Source organism: Balaenoptera physalus, assembly GCF_965194825.1.
Source record: "Balaenoptera physalus genome assembly, chromosome: 4".
Taxonomy (NCBI): domain Eukaryota; kingdom Metazoa; phylum Chordata; class Mammalia; order Artiodactyla; family Balaenopteridae; genus Balaenoptera; species Balaenoptera physalus.
In genome coordinates this window covers 1,282,341-1,300,955 of record NC_138891.1, presented here as the reverse complement: position 1 = coordinate 1,300,955, position 18,615 = coordinate 1,282,341, and the positions used below count along the sequence as shown (strand labels likewise).

At 45.9% G+C, this 18,615-nt stretch overlaps 2 protein-coding genes across 6 annotated transcripts in view; one reads left to right on the top strand and one right to left on the bottom strand.

The window, feature by feature from the left end:
• The window catches only part of NGLY1 (N-glycanase 1), a 57,446-nt gene extending 52,075 nt beyond the window's left edge, over window positions 1-5,371 (bottom strand). For all 4 annotated transcript variants that reach the window (XM_082460749.1, XM_082460752.1, XM_082460750.1 and 1 more), the window contains exon 1: window positions 5,162-5,371. In XM_082460749.1, the coding sequence (XP_082316875.1) occupies window positions 5,162-5,292 (131 nt within the window). In that variant the 5' untranslated portion in view covers window positions 5,293-5,371. The remainder of the gene's footprint in view (window positions 1-5,161) is intronic.
• Window positions 5,372-14,234: 8,863 nt separating this feature from the next.
• On the top strand, window positions 14,235-18,368 carry OXSM (3-oxoacyl-ACP synthase, mitochondrial). Of its 2 annotated transcripts, none has more exons than XM_082460774.1 (3): window positions 14,235-14,334; window positions 14,858-15,972; window positions 17,920-18,368. In XM_082460774.1, the coding sequence occupies exons 2-3, from the start codon at window positions 14,993-14,995 to the stop codon at window positions 18,320-18,322; spliced, it is 1,383 nt and encodes a 460-aa protein (XP_082316900.1). In that variant the 5' UTR covers window positions 14,235-14,334; window positions 14,858-14,992; the 3' UTR covers window positions 18,323-18,368. The 2 variants fall into 2 exon arrangements, with proteins under 2 accessions (XP_082316900.1, XP_082316901.1); XM_082460775.1 differs by having other exon boundaries at window positions 14,254-14,334; window positions 14,905-15,972.
• Window positions 18,369-18,615: the final 247 nt, after the last annotated feature.

Here is an 18,615-nt window from a genome sequence, read left to right as displayed (position 1 = left end):
ACACAAAGAGAAACAGATGCCTTACTCTTTTATTGTGTGTATCAGATCAGGGTTTCTAAACCTTGGCAATACTGACCTTTGGCCTTTGCTGTGAGGGCTGCCCTGGGCACAGTGAAATGTTTACATCCCTGGCTTCTGTGCCACACTACATCATAAGCGTGCCGCTCTTTCTTACCACTTAAACATTAAACAGTGAATAATCCTACCTTTACCAAAGCTAGTTACAGGTAGACGAGGCATCTTTTCACGACACTCAACACACTCCACAGGGTGATAAACACATCAGTACCACCAGGAGGGTATATCCCACTTGGTGCAGAACTGCTTGAGCTATCTTAGTCTATTTTTTCCAAGAGTTTCCAGATTTCTACATAATCAAAGTCTTTCACTGGGCTTAATTTTCTAATTTTTCTTCCCTTTTTCACACTAAAAAATTCTGATAAAACTTACATGAGCTGTTCCGATATACCTTATTATTTTGAGACATGTTTCAAAGTGTCGAAGCAGCTTCTCTACTACAGGCTTTGTATAGCTTAGATTTTCCTCTCTAGTTTCTAACGAACAATGTTCTATCTTTGTACAACATCTATGGACCTCACATATCATTTATGTGTTTTTCTCACTCAATGTATATTGCAAATAAAAATTTGAAAAATGGCAATAACATCCAGGTACCCAAATCCTAGCTTCCTCTTTTTAAATGTGCTGAGGACTTCCCTGGTGGCGCAGTGGTTAAGAATCCGCCTGCCAATGCAGGGACACGGGTTCAAGCCCTGGTCTGGGAAGATCCCACATGCCGCAGAGCAACTAAGCCCGTGCGCCACAACTACTGAGCCTGCGCTCCAGAGCCCGCGAGCCACAACTACTGAAGCCCGCACACCTAGAGCCCGTGCTCCGCAACAAGAGAAGCCGCCGCAATGAGAAGCCCGCGCACCGCAATGAAGAGCAGCCCCCGCTCGCCGCAGCTAGAGAAAGCCCGCGCGCAGCAATGGAGACCCAACGCAGCCAAAAATAAATAAATAAATAAATAAATAAATGAATGTGTTGAGCAGACCAGCCATAGTCTGGAGCACAGACTGATGTGAAAGACAGCCCCTTAAGTCCTCAAAGGCTTACAGAACTTGGCCCCAGGGCCATCAGACCTCAGGTCCATCAGCTCCCATTTCCTGCCCTTGGAGAAGTGCCACACAAACATTCCTGAACCTCTCGCTTCACAGCATAAGCCTGGTGTGGCCACTCTCCTCGAGCCCATTGCTACTCTCAGTATCCTGCGGCGTCTGAAGTACCCCTACGGACCTTTAGTTTTGATCTTCTTCTTCCACTAATGTAATTTTCTCTGCAGACTTTTCTCAAATATTTTTTGCTATAACCCTTTGATTTTTTCCCCCCTATCTCTGGTGACCATTAACTATTTCTACGACTTTATTTATTATTTATCTTGCGTGTTAGCAATTATCTTGCACCTTAGCTTGAGATTTCTTTTTCTGGTTGTTGGATGATGACGTTGAATGAATGGGGTTTGAAAGGGCAGCAAAACTTCCCAAACCTCACTCAACCATCACTTTGAACACATTTTGGTGCCTTCCTAGCTGTCTTACCCACAGGTAGACAAAGTGTTTCATTTATAGAAAATTAGCCTGTGTATTTACAACTGAATAGCAGGAAAAAGTCCCGCTTTGCACCTCAAAAGTCATAATCTACCATATTTCTAAGATTTTACAACATGTTAATAATAAGCCTCCCACTGAGTCACAGCATTCCTTTTCTCAGAAAAGGAAAGCTTAAATGTTTCTATTTCAGAAATGCTGGGAATTAAATATATCTGAGCATTCACTAGCTCTCCTCCTCTTTAGGATGCATAATCCCAGAAAGAGTTCTCACAAGTGGAAATTTAGTACATAAGTGCATCCTATAATCTTGCATTTTTATTACTGATCACAAAAGTTGGTTTGTAGGTCATCTGAAAAACTATTTCTAGCCCTTCTGAAAATTTGTTATTGTGACTTACATGTAAAATTTTCAAAAACATCTCTCTGCCTTTAGAACACCTGGGAAGCATCTCTGGCTCTAATTCCACCGTTCTCTGCAGCTGACAACAAGGGAAACGTGCACGTAACCTAGCTTAACATGAAAAACTGAATGAGACTAACAAACAACACATGTGCCATGTTCTTTATTTCTTTCTATCTTTTGCAACGATCTTATAATGTAGGTATTGTTCGTTCCTTTTGAAAAAGAGGAAACTGAAGCCCAGACAGTTTACATACATTCTTAGGAAATGGCTGACTGGGACTTAGACCCGCTGGTTCGATTATAAATACTCTCCACCATACAAGTTGCCAACAAACTCACCCATCCTCAGTTGACAGCCTTGCTCAGTTTCTCCAGGTGTCAGGAGTAACCCAGATGAGAAATCTCACGTTATTTGAGGTACAGTATTTTGTCTCCTCCCGCTACCAGCTCTACCCCTGGCACTCAGTCATCAAGGACTGCCAGTCCCTGACTACAGTTCTTCTCTCTGTTCCGTCCACAGTTATGCTTATGCCCTGCTGTAGCTTCAGAAATGAAACCCACGCCTTGTGTCTTCTCACATCATTATTCCACGTGAATCTCTCATTATGCTTCTCTTTTGAGTCTAGAAACTACAATCACTTTCTGTTGCCTATCATGTCAAACATATGTGCTCTTACCAAACCTTTGTTCTCAGAACTGTTCCACACTAGGTCATACAGCTATCTCCTCACATAAACATGTAAGTGCTTAAACATCGTCTTGGAATTAATTGTTCTCTAGATTTTATGCTGTGCCTATTTTCCATACCTGTGTCTTTCTTATTTTCTTTGAAGGAAGAAACCACTTTCCATTCTTGGCCCTTCCCAATCACACCCAGTGCAGTTCATAACCAGTAACTGTGTGCAGTTTGCAAAGGAAATTAGTGGGAAATCAAATATTGTTTTTTAAAGAATGAATGAAGCAGGTTTTCTAGGGAACCCACATGGAATGCCAGGAAAACTACTGCAGATTTTTGAAAGGTAGATACTGAGGACAGCTGATTTTTATCTAGAAGTCAGTGAACTGAAAAAACGGTTCAAACCCATGGTATATTGTACATGCAAATTAGTATATACTTCATTCTATAATTTCATTAGCTTTACGAGCCTTAGTTGCGGAATAAGATAAACATCATCTGAAGCAGAAATTTCAAACTTAACCCAAAGTATTATTTTCACCAGTGTATAGTGACAAATATCGCTGTTAACAACAACAATAAAAAAACTGCAAATGAAATTCTCATTTCAGCACTCACCCTATAAAATACTATGTCAGACCCTGAGGTAGGAGCAAAGGATATCAAGACAACATCCCTTATCTCTCATGCTAAAGGAGTTCCTAAAACAGCAAAAGAAACCATGGTTTCCTCTATTCTCAAATAAGTTAGATTAGCCTGTCTGTAATGCAGTGTAGCTAAGGGATCATGAAGAGGTCTGGGGCTTTTCTGTTAAGAGGCAAGCAAATCACTGGACCTGGAAGAGGAAGAAAAGGTGGGTTATTTTTCCCCCCTCTGAAGACCAAACGAGTTTGAACTGTAAGAATGAGGGCAGGAACTAATACTATTAATTAAGATGAACTACAAAGGGTAGTTTTTCATACCATCTCCACTTACATGAGTTCCAGACTCCTAATTCCTTTTTTGGATAAAAAAAAACTTTTTAAGATAAGAAACATAAGCCATAGTAGAGACTACAACATACACTGACAGCATGCCAAGTTTCTTCTATGAGTCTGGTAAACATTCATAATGATGATTATGATGCAAAAGATTTTCTTCCTCAAAACACCTTGATCTCAGCATTTGTGGTTTCCCTGGATTGAAAGCAGAAGTGAATCCTCATTACAAGGGCAACTCCCTTTTCTGAAGAATGGCGTTTAAAGAGTTTGGTGGCTTTCCAGACGGGAGGTGCTAGCTGACGGGCTCTGGAGAACTCTGCCTCGGAGTTCACTGTGCAGAATCCTCTGGCATCCTTGCGCTGTAAAGAGCTGTCATACCTCCCAGGGCTGAGAAGGTGAGTTGAGAGAGTGTCACAGAGGAGGAAGGAGGCCCCCATACAGGCCTCAACTGTGCAGCTGTGCGCTGCATCTCTCGCTGCATCTGGCACACAACAAGGGCTCAATATGTTCTTCCTTCAACTCACTTTTTAAATCATGAATGTTGCCTATATGAGCCATATTAAAACTGCCATGGGTTAAGACACTGCACTTGTAACTAATGTCTCCAAAACTGGGTCACGTGAAATCTATAACCTTGACACTGAGAAGGATCTCCTTTTAGACTTCAGGCCAATACATCCACCCCTTAGAAAAGCAAGCGCACCAGGGGCTGGGGGGCGGGGCCAGAGCCTGTATAATCACGGCGCCCTGATGAACGAGCTAACAGCACTAAGGCGGCGGCACGTGGGGCTCCTTTTCCCTCCCCCCCACATCCCGTCCCTCAGGACACCACCTCATTTGATCTAAGAGTGGAGGGACGTAATGCTTCAAAGTGAATACCCAAACTTACTTCCCAATTCCCCAAATCTGTAAGGCTCCTTAGAGGTCTAGAAGTGTGCTCAGAGGAAAAGGAAACAAACTACTCTTAGCCAAGGTTATCCTCACGAACACCACGGTAGTGTCAGGCTCTAGTATTAGGCTACTCACAAAATGCTGGGAAGAAAAACATCTTGCCCGTGGCTAACTTCTGAGAAGCCCTATGGCAACTGAAGGCACCGGGTGGGTGAAACGCACGCAGTGGGGATGAAACGCTGTCGCCGCTCCTGTCCTGACACGTAAGACGGTTCAACCGCCGGACCGAGGCCAGAGCCCGGGGCGCGCCTTCCCCTCCTCCGCCCCGCGCGTCCCGGGACCCGGCTCGCCCCGGGCTCCGCGACAGCAGGTGTCAGGTCACAGGTGCAGAGACTCCCTCCGCTCCGGCGGGGTCGGGCCGGACGGGTCTCCAGGCCCCTGGCGGGAGGCCCCAGCTCACACCCCCCGCCCCCCCGAGCGGGAACCAGGCCCGGGGCCCTCCCGGCCTCCGCGCCCCAGGGGCCGGCCGGGCGCCCCCAAACCCCGCCGAGCGGGCGCCGAGCCCCGCCCGCTGGCACGCGTTCCGCCCGCGGCCCCGCACCTGAGGATGTTGTCCGCGTAGGTGAGCAGCAGCTTGGAGGCCTCCAGGAAGGTCTCCGGGGTGTTCTGACAGAGCTCGGCCACCGCGGGGGACGCAGACCCACAGGAACTGCCCAGCGCCGCCGCCGCCATGCTCGAGCGCGCGGCCGTGCCTCCCCGCACCGCGTGCGCTCTGAGCAGGCGCCTCAGCTCGCCGCGCTCTGCGGCCGGCCGGGGGGCGGGGGCTGGTCTCCAGGGGCGGGGCCCGGCCGGGAGGGAAGGGGCTGGTCTCCAGGGGTGGGGCCCGGCCGAGAGGGAGGGGGCTGGTCTCCAGGGGCGGGGCCCGGCCGAGAGGGAGCGGGCTGGTCTCCAGGGGTGGGGGCTAGTCTCCAGGGCGGGGAGGGGGGGGCAGGGCTCGTTGGGGGGTGGGTGGTCTCCAGGGGACGGGGGGCTTTCCCGGTGGGGGCGGCGTCTGGTATCCTGGGCTGGGGACTCGGCGTGGGGGGGGAGAGGGCGGGGGCTGGTCTCTAGGGGGCGGGGACTAGTATTCGGGACCGGTGGGGTTCGTCTGGGAGGAGCTGGGGGCTGTTTGGGGCCGTTGGGGGCTTGGGCCGACAGGGGCCTGGTTGTCAGGGCCTGGGGGCTTCGACCAGGAGGGGGTGTGGGTCTTGGTCGTCCGGACCGAGGGGCTTTGCCCAGGTGTGTCTGGTGGTCGGGGCCACGGGGTGGGGTGGAGGGGCGAGGGTTTCGCGCAGGGGTAGGGGGTGCTGGCTGGTGCATCACAGGAACCCAGGTTCCTCGGCGCCCCGGGGCCGGCCTCAATAGATCCAGCCAGACGGTGCGGAAACCCCCTATATTCCAACCACTCCTTTGCCCCCAGATGAAACTGTTCTACAGCTTCCTCCTCGCAGATGGTCAGGCCTTCCTAAGTAAATGTGGATGAAAGACCCCAGAGGGAAGCAGAAAACCACGTTCAAAACCAAACACATGAACTCTGCTGGGTTCCTCCTATATGGATTTTTTTTGGAATTAGATAAATGATTGAAACTCTCTTGCATAAGTCCCAGCTCAGAGAATATGATGCCTCTGTAAAGAAGTTTTTTTCAAAACTGCAGATTGCAACATAGTGGGTTGTGGATTCTACTGACCAAAGTAAAACACATATCCAATAACGACAAAGTAGAATGGAATGGAGGGGAAAGGAAAGACAGCAAAATTATGCATCCCATATAGTAAGTGTACGTATTAATTTGTGACTTTGTTTTGCAGGTAGATCCTGTGGTCAGTGTCCTTTATTCCTCTTAAAAGAAGAATCCTAACCTCTTTAATCCATCATCTACCTCTCCATGACCTTGAAAGTGTACTTTACCAATGCCTTCTTTCTTTTCCAAACCTCAACAAATGTTTTTCTTGACACTATAGATTTTTAAAAGTTGTTTGCCTAAGTAAACATTCTTTGAATGTTCTTGATGCTTTATCTTCAGTTCGCTTTTTAAATTTGAAATTTTCCTCCAATATCTCTGAGCAAGACCCTGAGCAATAACCACTCACTTCAGTTACCATTCACTTGCCAGATATATGTGAGAAGTTTTTAATAAATATGTAGGTTTTTGGACCAGCTTCCAAGAATAGTGTGTTTAACTGATAGTGTGTTGCTAGCTGCTGTAACTGAAATTTTCAGTGACTTAACATGAGAAATTTCTTTCTTGTTCATACAAGAGGTATCATTTGTCAGTGAGCAGCTTTCCTCCAGATAATGATTGAGGGCCCCAGGCTCCTTTCAGAGGAGGTCAACAAACATTTTCTATAAAGGGCCAAATATTAAATGTTTAAGGGTTTGTGGCCATAGGGTCTCTGGTTCAACGATTTAACTCTGCCTTTGCAGTTGTAGTTCCATAGGCAATACAGTTTGCCCTTGAACAATGTGGGTACCAACCCTCCGGGCATTCAAATTCTGTGTATAACTTCCGCTGTATATCTGAGGTTCCACTGTATCTGTGGTTCTGAATCTGAGGTTGCAACTCACAGTGGACCGTGTAGCACTGTAGCATTTACTGTTGAAAAAGAATCCGCATATAAGTGGACCTATGCAGTTCAAACCCGTGTTGTTCAAGGGTCAACTGTACTTTAAAATGAATGTGTATGGGTATGTCCACTGAAACTATTTACAAAAACAAGCAGCCTTCTGTATTTAGTGTGTGGTTTGCTAACTACTGCTATATGGCCACAGAGACTTCTGCAATTAGTTAGTGGTTGGGCAAAAAGACGACATACCTGCTTCTTAACTACATGGGCCCAGAAATGACAGCGTTTTCTCTACTGTATCATTAGTGAAAATGAAGCCCCATCTAGATGAAAAGTGGGGGAGGCTGGGAAATGTAGTCCTTAGCTGGACAGGCACCACCCACAACTCTGGGAATTGTGGGATGGGAGGTGGGAGGCCTGGGTTGTAACTAGCTGTCTCTATCACAAACAGTATTCCCCTTGAGTTTCTTCTTTCCATCAGCACACTCATTTATTCTTATAATAATTGTATAAGGTTATCATATACTATCTAGTATTTATGACTTTTTTAAAGGCTACAGAACACTTTTTTTTCTTTTTTTTTCAAATAAACCCTTAGGAGGAAACCCGGTATATACAAAACACCAAAGTGGAGGCACTCTAGAACTGAAGCAGGAGTGCTTGTGTGGTGGGGGAGGAATAGAATGTTATCAACTTAGCTTTACCCTTGAAGAGATAATGGCTTTAAGGTACTTTTGTGAGGGACATGCAACCACAGTGTGAAAACCAAGGCCGTAAAATTAATGCTGTTACAATAATGTACAGTCCATAAAATCATAGAAATCCTCATTTCAAGGGTAATTCACTAAATTACTGTTTATTTTAATTCACCTGAAATTTGAATCCTTCCCAATTCTTTTTTTTAAATTTATTTATTTTGGCTGCGTTGGGTCTTCATTGCTGCGCACGGGCTTTCTTTTTAGTTGCAGCGAGCGGGGGCTACTCTTCGTTGCGGTGCACGGGGTTCTCATTGCAGTGGCTTCTCTTGTTGCAGAGCACAGGCTCTAGGTGCGCGGGCTTCAGTAGTTGTGGCGCACGGGCTCAGTAGTCGTGGCTCGCGGGCTCTAGAGCGCAGGCTCAGTAGCTGTGGCGCACGGGCTCAGTTGCTCCGCGGCATCTGGGATCTTCCCGGGCCAGGGATCGAACCCGTGTCCCCTGCATCGGCAGGTGGATTCTTAAGCACTGCGCCACCAGGGAAGCCCCCCACTTACTCTTTACTTTGAGTTACTTTGAGTAACTACTCTCTCTCTTGGATACCACCATCTATGAAGCTATTAAGGGAATTTATTATAACAAGGGACTTGACTCATTCTTTTCCCTGTCTGCTTCTTCCACTTAAGTCAAGTTGAAAATATTCTGATTCTTCAATTTCCTTTAGAAAAGTTAAAGGTTTTAAGCTAGTCAATCTCTTTATACCCACCATTGCTTCAAACACATAAAAGGATGTTCTAGTATTAAATCAGCTTTGAACTTCCTGTTCATTCACTTGATTTTTTTTTTTTGCTTCGAAATAATGAATTTCTTTTTAGGATTCCAGCTTTGTTAAGAACATCATCTTTAGAGTTGACATATAGTGGCACTATTCTTAAATGAACTAGAATAAAGATATAACTCACTGAAATTTCCCCAGGATAGGTTTTGTCATAAAAAAGAAAATGTTGGGACTTCCCTGGTGGTGCGGTGGTTAAGAATCCGCCTGCCAATGCAGGGGACGTGGGTTCAAGCCCTGGTCCGGGAAGATCGCACATGCCGCGGAGCAACTAAGCCCGTGTGCCACGACAACTGAGCCTGCGCTCTAGAGCCCGCGAGCCACAACTACTGAGCCCACGAGCCACAACTACTGAAGCCAGCACGCCTAGAACCCGTGCTCCGCAACGAGAAGCCACCGCAATGAGAAGCCTGCACACCTCAACGAAGAGTAGCCCCCGCTCACTGCAACTAGAGAAGCCCACACGCAGCAACAAAGACCCAACACAGCCAAAAATAAATAAATATATTTTTTAAAAAAAGAAAATGTTGACCTCAATAAAGGTTATTGGCAAGGAGAGGGGTTGAAGCCTCCCAGGAACTGATGTGGTAGCTCACTACTGTGTGATGGTATTAAGTAATTAAGCAACTACTATTTATTGAGCACATGCTGTATGCAAAGCAGTCTGAGATGGATGACATAAGAAACTTTTAATCTAGTAGGAAGGACAAAATGAATAATAATACCTTACATACAGATAGCTGTTGAGTTGATGAAACAGAGTTACTGTGAAAAAATCATTTGGTAAGAAATGCACAAAGTGGTATATGCATAAGGGTATGTGTTTATTAATTCATTCCGTAATTCATTCATTCACCAAATAGTTATGAAGCCAAGGGCCCTGCGCCACACACTGTGCAGCAGGGGAGGGGATGAGCACAGGACCCGCCTTCGTAAGAGTCACCGAGTTGGAGCACCGGTGAGACCCGCAGGGTCAGCACCCCCAGGGAATTGCAGGATATTCTCAGGCCCCACCATTGAAGATGAGGCCCAGCAATGTGTGTGGTAAGCCCTGCAGGTGATTTTGGTGCACGGCGAATTTGGAGAACTATTAGTTTAGAAGAAGGAAAATTCCACTGTGGTTGCAGTTTCTTGGAAGAAGAATTTGAAGAGAACCCTTAAGTTGGGAGGTTAATGAGATGAGGAAGGGGAGGACTTCCCAGCTGTGGGAGGAAATGCCCCCAACACACACTTAGTTAAGGACAGCATCCTAGCACTCTCTCCTCCGTGCCACTGCCTTAGCTCAGGGCTTCACCAGTCTTTTTTCTTTTTTTTTTTTTAATATTTATTGGAGCATAGTTGCTTTACAATGTTGTGTTAGTTTCTGCTGTACAGCAAAGTGACTCAGCCATATGTATACATATATCCCCTCTTTTTTGGATTTCCTTCCCGTTTAGGTCACCACAGAGCATTGAGTCCCCTGTGCCATACAGTAGGTTCTTATTATTATCTATTTTATACACAGTAGTGTACATATGTCAGTCCCAAGCCCCCAATTCATCCCCCCGGCAGAGCCTCACCAGTCTTAACTCTCTTCCCCATGTCCACTCCCACATTCCCCAATCCCCCTGCACATGCTGCAACGATGATCTTTCTAAACCACCCATCTGATCATGTTATTCTTCTGCTGAAACGTTTTCTATGGCTACCCCTTGCCCACATGTAACTGAGCAGGACCCTAGGAGGCCTTCCCAGAATAGACCTCCACCCACGTCCTACACCTGCCTTTTGTCTGTAGAAAAACTTCAGTTGAAGAATAATCAGAGAAGTGAGAAAATGCAGAAAGAAAGGAAGACAATCAAGCAAGACAAAATAATAATACTTTAGCCATTAAACAGAGTCAAGGACCTTTAGTTCTTCCTCCAGGACTATAGAGAATATTCTGAGCCACATCCTTTGAGCTGTTTTGCAGGTACTGAAAGCCCCACCAGGTGGAGGAAGTTAACTGTCTGCTGCCCACAGACATGTAGACCGCAGACCGGTTGGAACCAGAAGGTTGACGATGCCGACTCCCCATTACCTCACCACCAGCCAATCAGGAGAATGTCCTCTGGCTGACCACGCCCTGCTCCTTGAACACCGTAAGACTCCTCACTACCCCCTCCAGGGCGGGGCACACCGTCTTGAGGGCCTGAGCCCGCTGCGTTCTCCTTTGCCTGGCAAAGCAATTAAGCCCTTTCTTTCTACTTCACCCAAAACTCTGTCTCCGAGATTTAATCTGGCACCAGTGTAGAGGCCAGATTTCAGCAACACACACTCTACTGTCAAATGATGTCAGGAGTCAGGCAAGAAACCTGAATGTACCAAGTGTCTTTGTTCAAGACAAAAGAAGTAGCAGAGAGTCCGGTGAAGGGGATGAGAGAGTTTACCATTTCCTTCCTAGAGGAATTTAGATTCAATAAAAGAATGTTGCAGTCCAAGTTAGACCAGGGCTGCCTGCATATCATTGCTGACCTACAGGATCAAATCCAAAGTCTTCTGCACAACATCCAAGACTTTTTCAGATCAGCCCCTGCTTCACCCTCAAGCTTTCACTGTTGCTTTGTCCCACACCTCACATCCAGCATTAGCCACATTGAACTACTACTAGCAGTTTGTGGAAGATATCAGGTCTCCAGGCCTTTGTTCTACTCTGCCTGTCAGGATGACCTTTCCCACCAAATTTACTAGACAAACATGTACTCATTTTCAAGATGCAGTTCAAAGGTCAACTTTTTTGAAGGCTTTCCTGACTTTGGAAGGTAGTATTGACCCAGTTGTCTCCTTTGTATTATTATAATTCTGTCATATTCCTCTATTACAGCACCTGTTTCAGTGGTTTGCACATATTTGTCTCCATGTCTGTTTCCTTAGACTATGAACTTCCTGAAAGCAAGAACCATACCCTATTCATTTTCATATGCCAGCTTCTAGCACAGCTTAGGAAGAAAATGAATGTTGAAGAAAAGAAAGTACAAGCAAAGATACAGAGATGAAAAAAGAAAAGCTGAAGTCAATCTAGAGATGATAAGATCAGTTTTGCTGGGTGCTGGGCTGCACCCTGCAGGCCTGCAAGCCCTGGGCTTACCCAGCTTCAAGACAAAAGAAAGAGCCCAGAGTCAGTGTCAGAGACACCAGTGGTTTAATGGATGGGGGATCTTACATGTCTGAAGCAAGGTCGTGGAGTGACACCCCACCGTCTGCAGCAGACGGTGGGCAGGACATGGCGGCAGTCTTTGCTCCAGGGGGAGGGGGAGGTTACCAGTTATAGGGGAATTGATGTCAGGTTGGCTCATCGGTTACCAGCAGTGAGGCACGCCCCTCACTACTCCTTTGATAAACTCTCACGTTACAGAGGTTCTGATCTAAAGATTAGAACAGTCACCAGCTGGGGCTGGGGGCAAGTCTGTAGGAAGGTCGGTCACGTGAGTAGGGTGTAGGTGAAGCAGGCACTGGTCAGGCAGGGGATGTACAGAGAGCAAGAGAACAGCCATCTTGGGTGGAAATCTATTTTAATAGAGAATGGGAACTATATCTGGAAAGATAGTTTTGAATCACATTACAAAATATTTAAGTAAACATATGTCTGAACAAGAGGCTATGGTAAGTGGAGCCTTTTTGAAGATTTTGGTACTTTAGCTAAAACACCATGGTATTTTAACAAGGAATATGGTACTAAATCATACAGTATAGCTATTAGAATATCATAAAATCTCTCACCCCTTTCCAGACCAAAGGAAAGATCAGAGGTAGAAATAAAAATGAAAAGACTTTTGGTGGCTTTACTTTCCTACAATTTTTTTTTTTCTTTTTTTTGGCCGCACTGCACAGCTTGCAGGATCTTAGTTCCCCAACCAGTGGAAGCGGGGAGTCCTAACCACTGGTCTGCCAGAGAATTCCCTCTACAATATTTTAATTGACTTGTCACTTCTTATCCAAGGTAATTTTGTGATGTTACAAAAGAAAAAAGAACAGCATGTTAAAGCTGTGTTTCATATGAGTTTGGCTTCAAAAAATATTTTAGGACTTTTCACACTATGATTTTAAAACATTATATAGCCATGAAGAGAGGAGAGAGCAAGTTTGGGTACTTCTCACTCCTTAACTTTTAGTTGTATTTTATAACCACGTTTGTTTTAATTCCTCTTAAAGTAACTCTATCATCATTGAAAGAAGGTCATCCTAAGAAGTGACTGAATAGGCCTTGGATCAAGGATGACTCAAGGTCATACTAGGGAACTACTTTAGAAAAAGTCTATTTCCAGACACATTTAAATCCAGTCCTAACCAGGAAAAGCTAAGCTTCTCCCAAATTCTTCTCTAGAGCTGGGAAAGAAGGCAAAGCACTCTACTTGGAAGCCATCAAGAGGCACACTGTCCAGAAAGAAACAAATATGCTGAGAGCTTCAGATGCAGGTTATATGGTCAATCCTTTATCTACAGAAGAAAGAAGGACACAAAACACACCTGGGTCAGCATGTGAACAACAGATGGTCATCTAAACAAATACTACCTTGCTGATTTCTTGCTTTTTTATATTTTCATGTTATTTTTCCCTTGATAGATTCACAGTGAGCTCTGAGCAAATAGAAGTTATTGAATTTTTCGAACACTTAGAAATAAATGTCTACATTCTTCTCTAGTCTATTCTTGTCTCCATTCTTAGACACTGGCTGTGATATTTTGAGCACCGCCCAAGAGCTGAAAATAAGTTTTAAAAAGTAAAAGTAACTTTATTATTACAAAAGCATTGTTTGTATACTATAGAGAAGATGATAAATAAAGCTAAGCAAAAATAAGGGGGAAAGGGAATCCCCTGGCGGTCCAGTGTTTAGGACTCCAGGCTTCCACTGCATGGGGCCTGGCTTCCATCCCTTGTCGGGGAACTAAGATCCTGCACGCCACAAGGAGTGGCCAAAAAATTTAAAAAATTAAAAAATAAAATAAGGGAAAAACACCGCAATCATTATACTTGCTTGCACACCAGACCCCGCCCCCAAGAAAACCCTTTAAAAAAAAAAGGAAAAATACAAGTTACAACTTGGATCTTCTAAGAAATTAACATCTTTCCACATTAATAAATATTCACTTATAAAATTATTTAAAATGGCTGCACATTACTTAGATGTACCACAAAATAGACAACTGATTTCCTGCTGTTGCGCATTTTGGTGGGTCCTACTTTGCTATTATAAACAGCTCTGGGCGATACAGAGATCACTGTAAGGATACGGTAACTTCTTTAATTCTTCCCTAGCATTCTGGGCGAATATGACGGAGTCCCTCTTCCCACAACAGGGGAATATTTGGGATTATTAGCAAAAGAAAAAAAAAAAAGAGATCCCTTTTTGATACACAAAAATGCTATCTCCCCTCGTTACGTGCTCGTTCCCAAGTTATGCTGGAGTCGGTGAGGTGGCACCCGAACCCTCGCCTCACCGTCTGACCTCCGCCAAGGTGACGCGGGGGAAGGGCGACTGGCCCAGAGGGCGCGCACGCTGGGCGTGTGCGTGCGCGGTCTGCGCGTGCGCGTGCGCGGACGTGTGCGGGCGTGCTGTGCGCGTGCGCACGCCCGCGTCGCGCTTGGGACTGCGGCTGCGCTAGCCGCCGGAGGCCGGGTGCAGGTAGCGTCTGCTCGCTCCTCTTCTCCTTCCGCCCTCCAGCTCCGAGTCGGGTCGGCGCTGCGTGGGGAGAGGGGTGTGGAGGACCCGGGTCAGGTGTCTTTTCCTCTCGCCACGCTTTCCTCGGGTGTCTGGGGCGGTGCGGGGAGTTGGCCACACCCCCTTCCCTTCCCCCCACCCCCGCCCTTGACCTTCGCGGTCCCCGAAATCCTGATCGAAAAAGTTCTCTCACCGCCACCCCAAAGAATAGGCCCTGAAGTGTGTTTTGTGCCACCGACACGTGAACTGTCTTTTGTAATAAGGCCTCGGTAATCCTGAAAAAGGATGCTTTCCGCAGCCTATATCCGGCCAGGAGTGCCTGTATATTTTTCATTGTGAAGTTCTGTTGTGAATCGAATGAGTCGTCTTTTCAGCTCTTTATCTTGGAATGTCGGAGGGTACTGAGAGTCTAAAAAGGGTTGAGTCCAGACAGGTGGTTTGATAAGTAAAAGTGATGTAACATTATTTTCCCTGCGCTCCTTAACAGCTCATACCAAGCACCCGAGAAAAATCACCTTGGATGTTGTTTCTTAGGCCTTTAAGGTATTTCAACAACAGTCAATACCTGCTGGGCGTGTCGTGGCCTGCTGCGGGCACGTCTCTGATCCTCTGAGTCTCAACCATGCTGTCAAACGGCTGGCAAAGTTTCCTAAAAGTTACAAGCCCTCATCGAATACACACAGGGTTGTGCCAGCGATTGATAAGTGAAAGGAGGTTTTTCGGAACTGTGCCAACACCCAGATTGCGTAGGCGGGTTGTCGTTACAGGCATTGGCTTAGTGACTCCTCTGGGTGTTGGCACTCAGCTGGTGTGGGATCGTCTTATCCAGGGAGAGAGTGGAATCGTTTCACTGGTCGGTGAAGAGTATAAGAGTGTCCCTTGCAGTGTTGCTGCTTATGTGCCAAGAGGTTGTGATGAAGGTCAATTCAACGCACAAAACTTTGTGCCCAAATCAGATATCAAGTCCATGTCTTCTCCCACCGTTATGGCCATTGGGGCTGCTGAGTTAGCCCTGAACGATTCCGGCTGGCATCCTCAGTCAGAAGCTGACCAAGCGGCTACTGGTGTTGCAATTGGCATGGGAATGGTTCCCCTTGAAGTGATTTCTGAAACTGCTTTGATGTTTCAGACGAAAGGTTACAGTAAAGTCAGCCCATTCTTTGTCCCTAAGATTTTGGTCAGTATGGCCGCAGGCCAGGTCAGCATTCGCTATAAACTCAAGGGTCCCAATCATGCAGTGTCCACAGCCTGTACCACGGGAGCTCATGCTGTGGGAGACTCTCTGAGGTTCATAGCCCACGGCGATGCTGATGTGATGGTGACTGGAGGTGCCGACTCTTGCATCAGCCCTTTGTCGCTTGCTGCGTTTTCCAGAGCCCGGGCTCTGAGCACAAACTCTGATCCGAAGTCAGCATGTCGGCCATTCCATCCCAAGAGAGATGGTTTTGTGATGGGAGAAGGTGCAGCCGTGCTGGTGCTGGAAGAACACGAGCATGCTGTTCAAAGAGGGGCTCGGATCTATGCAGAGATTTTGGGCTACGGACTCTCAGGTGATGCCAGTCACATAACCGCCCCTGATCCTGGAGGAGAAGGTGCCTTAAGGTAAAGACTGGTTGTTTGTTCACATTTCTTCAGATAAGACTCTTTATTGGAGTCTCAACTTAGGGGAAACTGTAGTATCTGGCCTTGGTGTACTGTATCTCTGTTGTGTTCCCATTTTAGACTGACTAGTGTTTTTGAATTCTTTGCTTTACCACGTTTGAAATACTCGAAAACATGTGAGTATCCTTACAAAATCTGGATTTTTAGCGAAGGCCAGTAACGTTGTGAAGAAGGCCGTGTGTGACCTTGCCACGTTTTCTTCCCTTCAGTTGTGCTTCACAGCCATCAGAGACAGGAGGCTCCCTTCTGCAGCCCTCCATCAGACCTGGACAGTACAGTTAGTGCTTTGTCCTACGCGTACCTGGTCTCTGCTCCGCTTCAGTAGGGTTCTGCTGCGACTTCTCATCACCCAGGGATCTCACGAAAATGCAGATTCTGACTCCATAGGTCTAGGGTGGTGCTCGAGATGCTGCGTTTCTAACCAGCTCCTAGGTGGTGCTGGCGCTGCTGGTCTGAGGACCGCACTTGGAAAAGCAAGTTGCCTTTATCGTGGAAGAGGTAGTGAGTTAAGTTGAAAAACCCGCAAAACCAAAAACCCCTCTGACACTAACATTATGTGTCAGTATGTTTGTTCATAGGTTAGCCTGCTTAGATCATATTATGTCTTAACCAGTTCAATTAGCCAGGGGTTGGCAGGCCTTTTCTGTCAAGGAACAAATAATATTTTTGGCTTTCTGGGCCAAAAATATTATCCCAGCTACGAGGGTCTCTATCACAGCTACTCAGACTCTGCTTTGTAACTGAGAGTAGCCATGGACAGTACGAAAATGAATGGGTGTGCTCCGATGAAACTACAGTTGACCCTTGAACAACACGGGTTTGAACTACACGGTTCCACTTACACGCGGATCTTTTTCGCCAAGTACATACGGCAGTGGCACAGGATCCGCGGTCGGTTGAATCTGCGGATGTGGAATTGGGGGTATGGATGGCCAACGGTAAAGTTATAGGGGCATTTTCCACTGTGTGACAGGTCAGCACCCCTAACCCCCAGTTTGTTCAGGGGCCAACTGTGTTTACAAAAACAGCATCTGGCCAGGGTCATAGTTCACCGACCCCTGAATTATACTTCTGAGTTTTAGTGAGTAGTTGCTGGTGCTGGAAATGTCAAGCCTGGTAGTCAGCTAGATGAGGAAATAGTTATGTTTAGGTGAAACCTTCCAGCACGCTTCAGATGATACTCTGAGCTGCCTCTTAAGGAAATGTATGCAGCCCAGAGATCAACAACTAAAAAAAAGGGTGTTAACATCCATGAGATTTTCAGAGGTTTTCCCAGAGAAGTGTTTTATTTTTGGATTTGTTTCTCTTGGGGTTTGGCTTTGTATTTCTTCATTTATTTAGAATTCTCATAGCCTGAATAAGACAATTTTTGAAAGGGTGTTTGAGCCTTAAAGTAATAGTACAGACATTTTTTAGATTATTGGGACATATTCCAAGTTTTACATTTAAATGTGAAAGAAAACATTAAAGCATAGTTATGAATTTTTTCTCCACGTTTTAACTCTACAACACACCCCACTGATAAGAAATTTCTAGAAGAGAAATTATTCTAGGCCTGAGTCTATGTGGCTTTTTCCTCAAGGAAAAAAGGACAATTCAAATAAAATAGAAACACATTTTATTAGAGATTGCAAAATCCATAGGCTTGTATGTTTGTGTCATGGTGATGAATCAGTCCAGGGTACTGGGGGTGCCTTGTTATTCCCATGCAGACAGCATTCCAACTCACATGGTAATCCAAGATGCTGTTCTGTCATTAGAGCATAAAGGGTTCTTTTCATCCAGTGTACTTGGATATTTCTTTTTCGTAAGCCATACAGACAATGAATACCTTGCTAAAATTAGATGTCGTTCCGATAAGTTCAGTTGCTTTTCTCATTTTATTAGATGTATGGCTGCTGCTATAAAAGATGCAGGTGTACAGCCTGAAGAGATATCCTATATCAACGCACATGCTACTTCCACACCGTTGGGAGACGCTGCTGAAAACAAAGCCATCAAACATCTTTTCAAAGAGCACGCCCACGCCCTTGCCGTCTCCTCCACCAAGGGAGCCACGGGACACCTGCTGGGGGCCGCCGGGGCCGCCGAGGCAGCTTTCACCTCCCTGGCTTGTTATCATCGAAAACTGCCACCTACTTTAAACCTGGACTGTACAGAACCAGAATTTGATCTCAATTATGTTCCACTCAAGGCGCAGGAATGGAAAACTGAGAAAAGATGTATTGGACTCACCAATTCCTTTGGTTTTGGTGGTACAAATGCAACACTTTGTATTGCTGGCATGTAGGACAAATCATTTGTCATTAAATATTGATTTTTTTACCTGTTATAAACTGCGTTATTTGTGAAATAATATGTTTATGTAAATGCATATTTTTATATATCAATATCCGGATACGCTTTATCTTTGTCAGGGTTTCTCAGCCTTGGCACTGCTGACGTTTTGCGCAAGGCAGTTCTTCGCTGGGGAGAGGGGAGCTGTCCTATGCATCGTGGGATGCTTTACAGCCTCCTAGGCTCCACCCCCTAGATTCTGGTAGCACCTCCTTCCCCAGTGGTGACAGCTAAAAACGTCTCTAG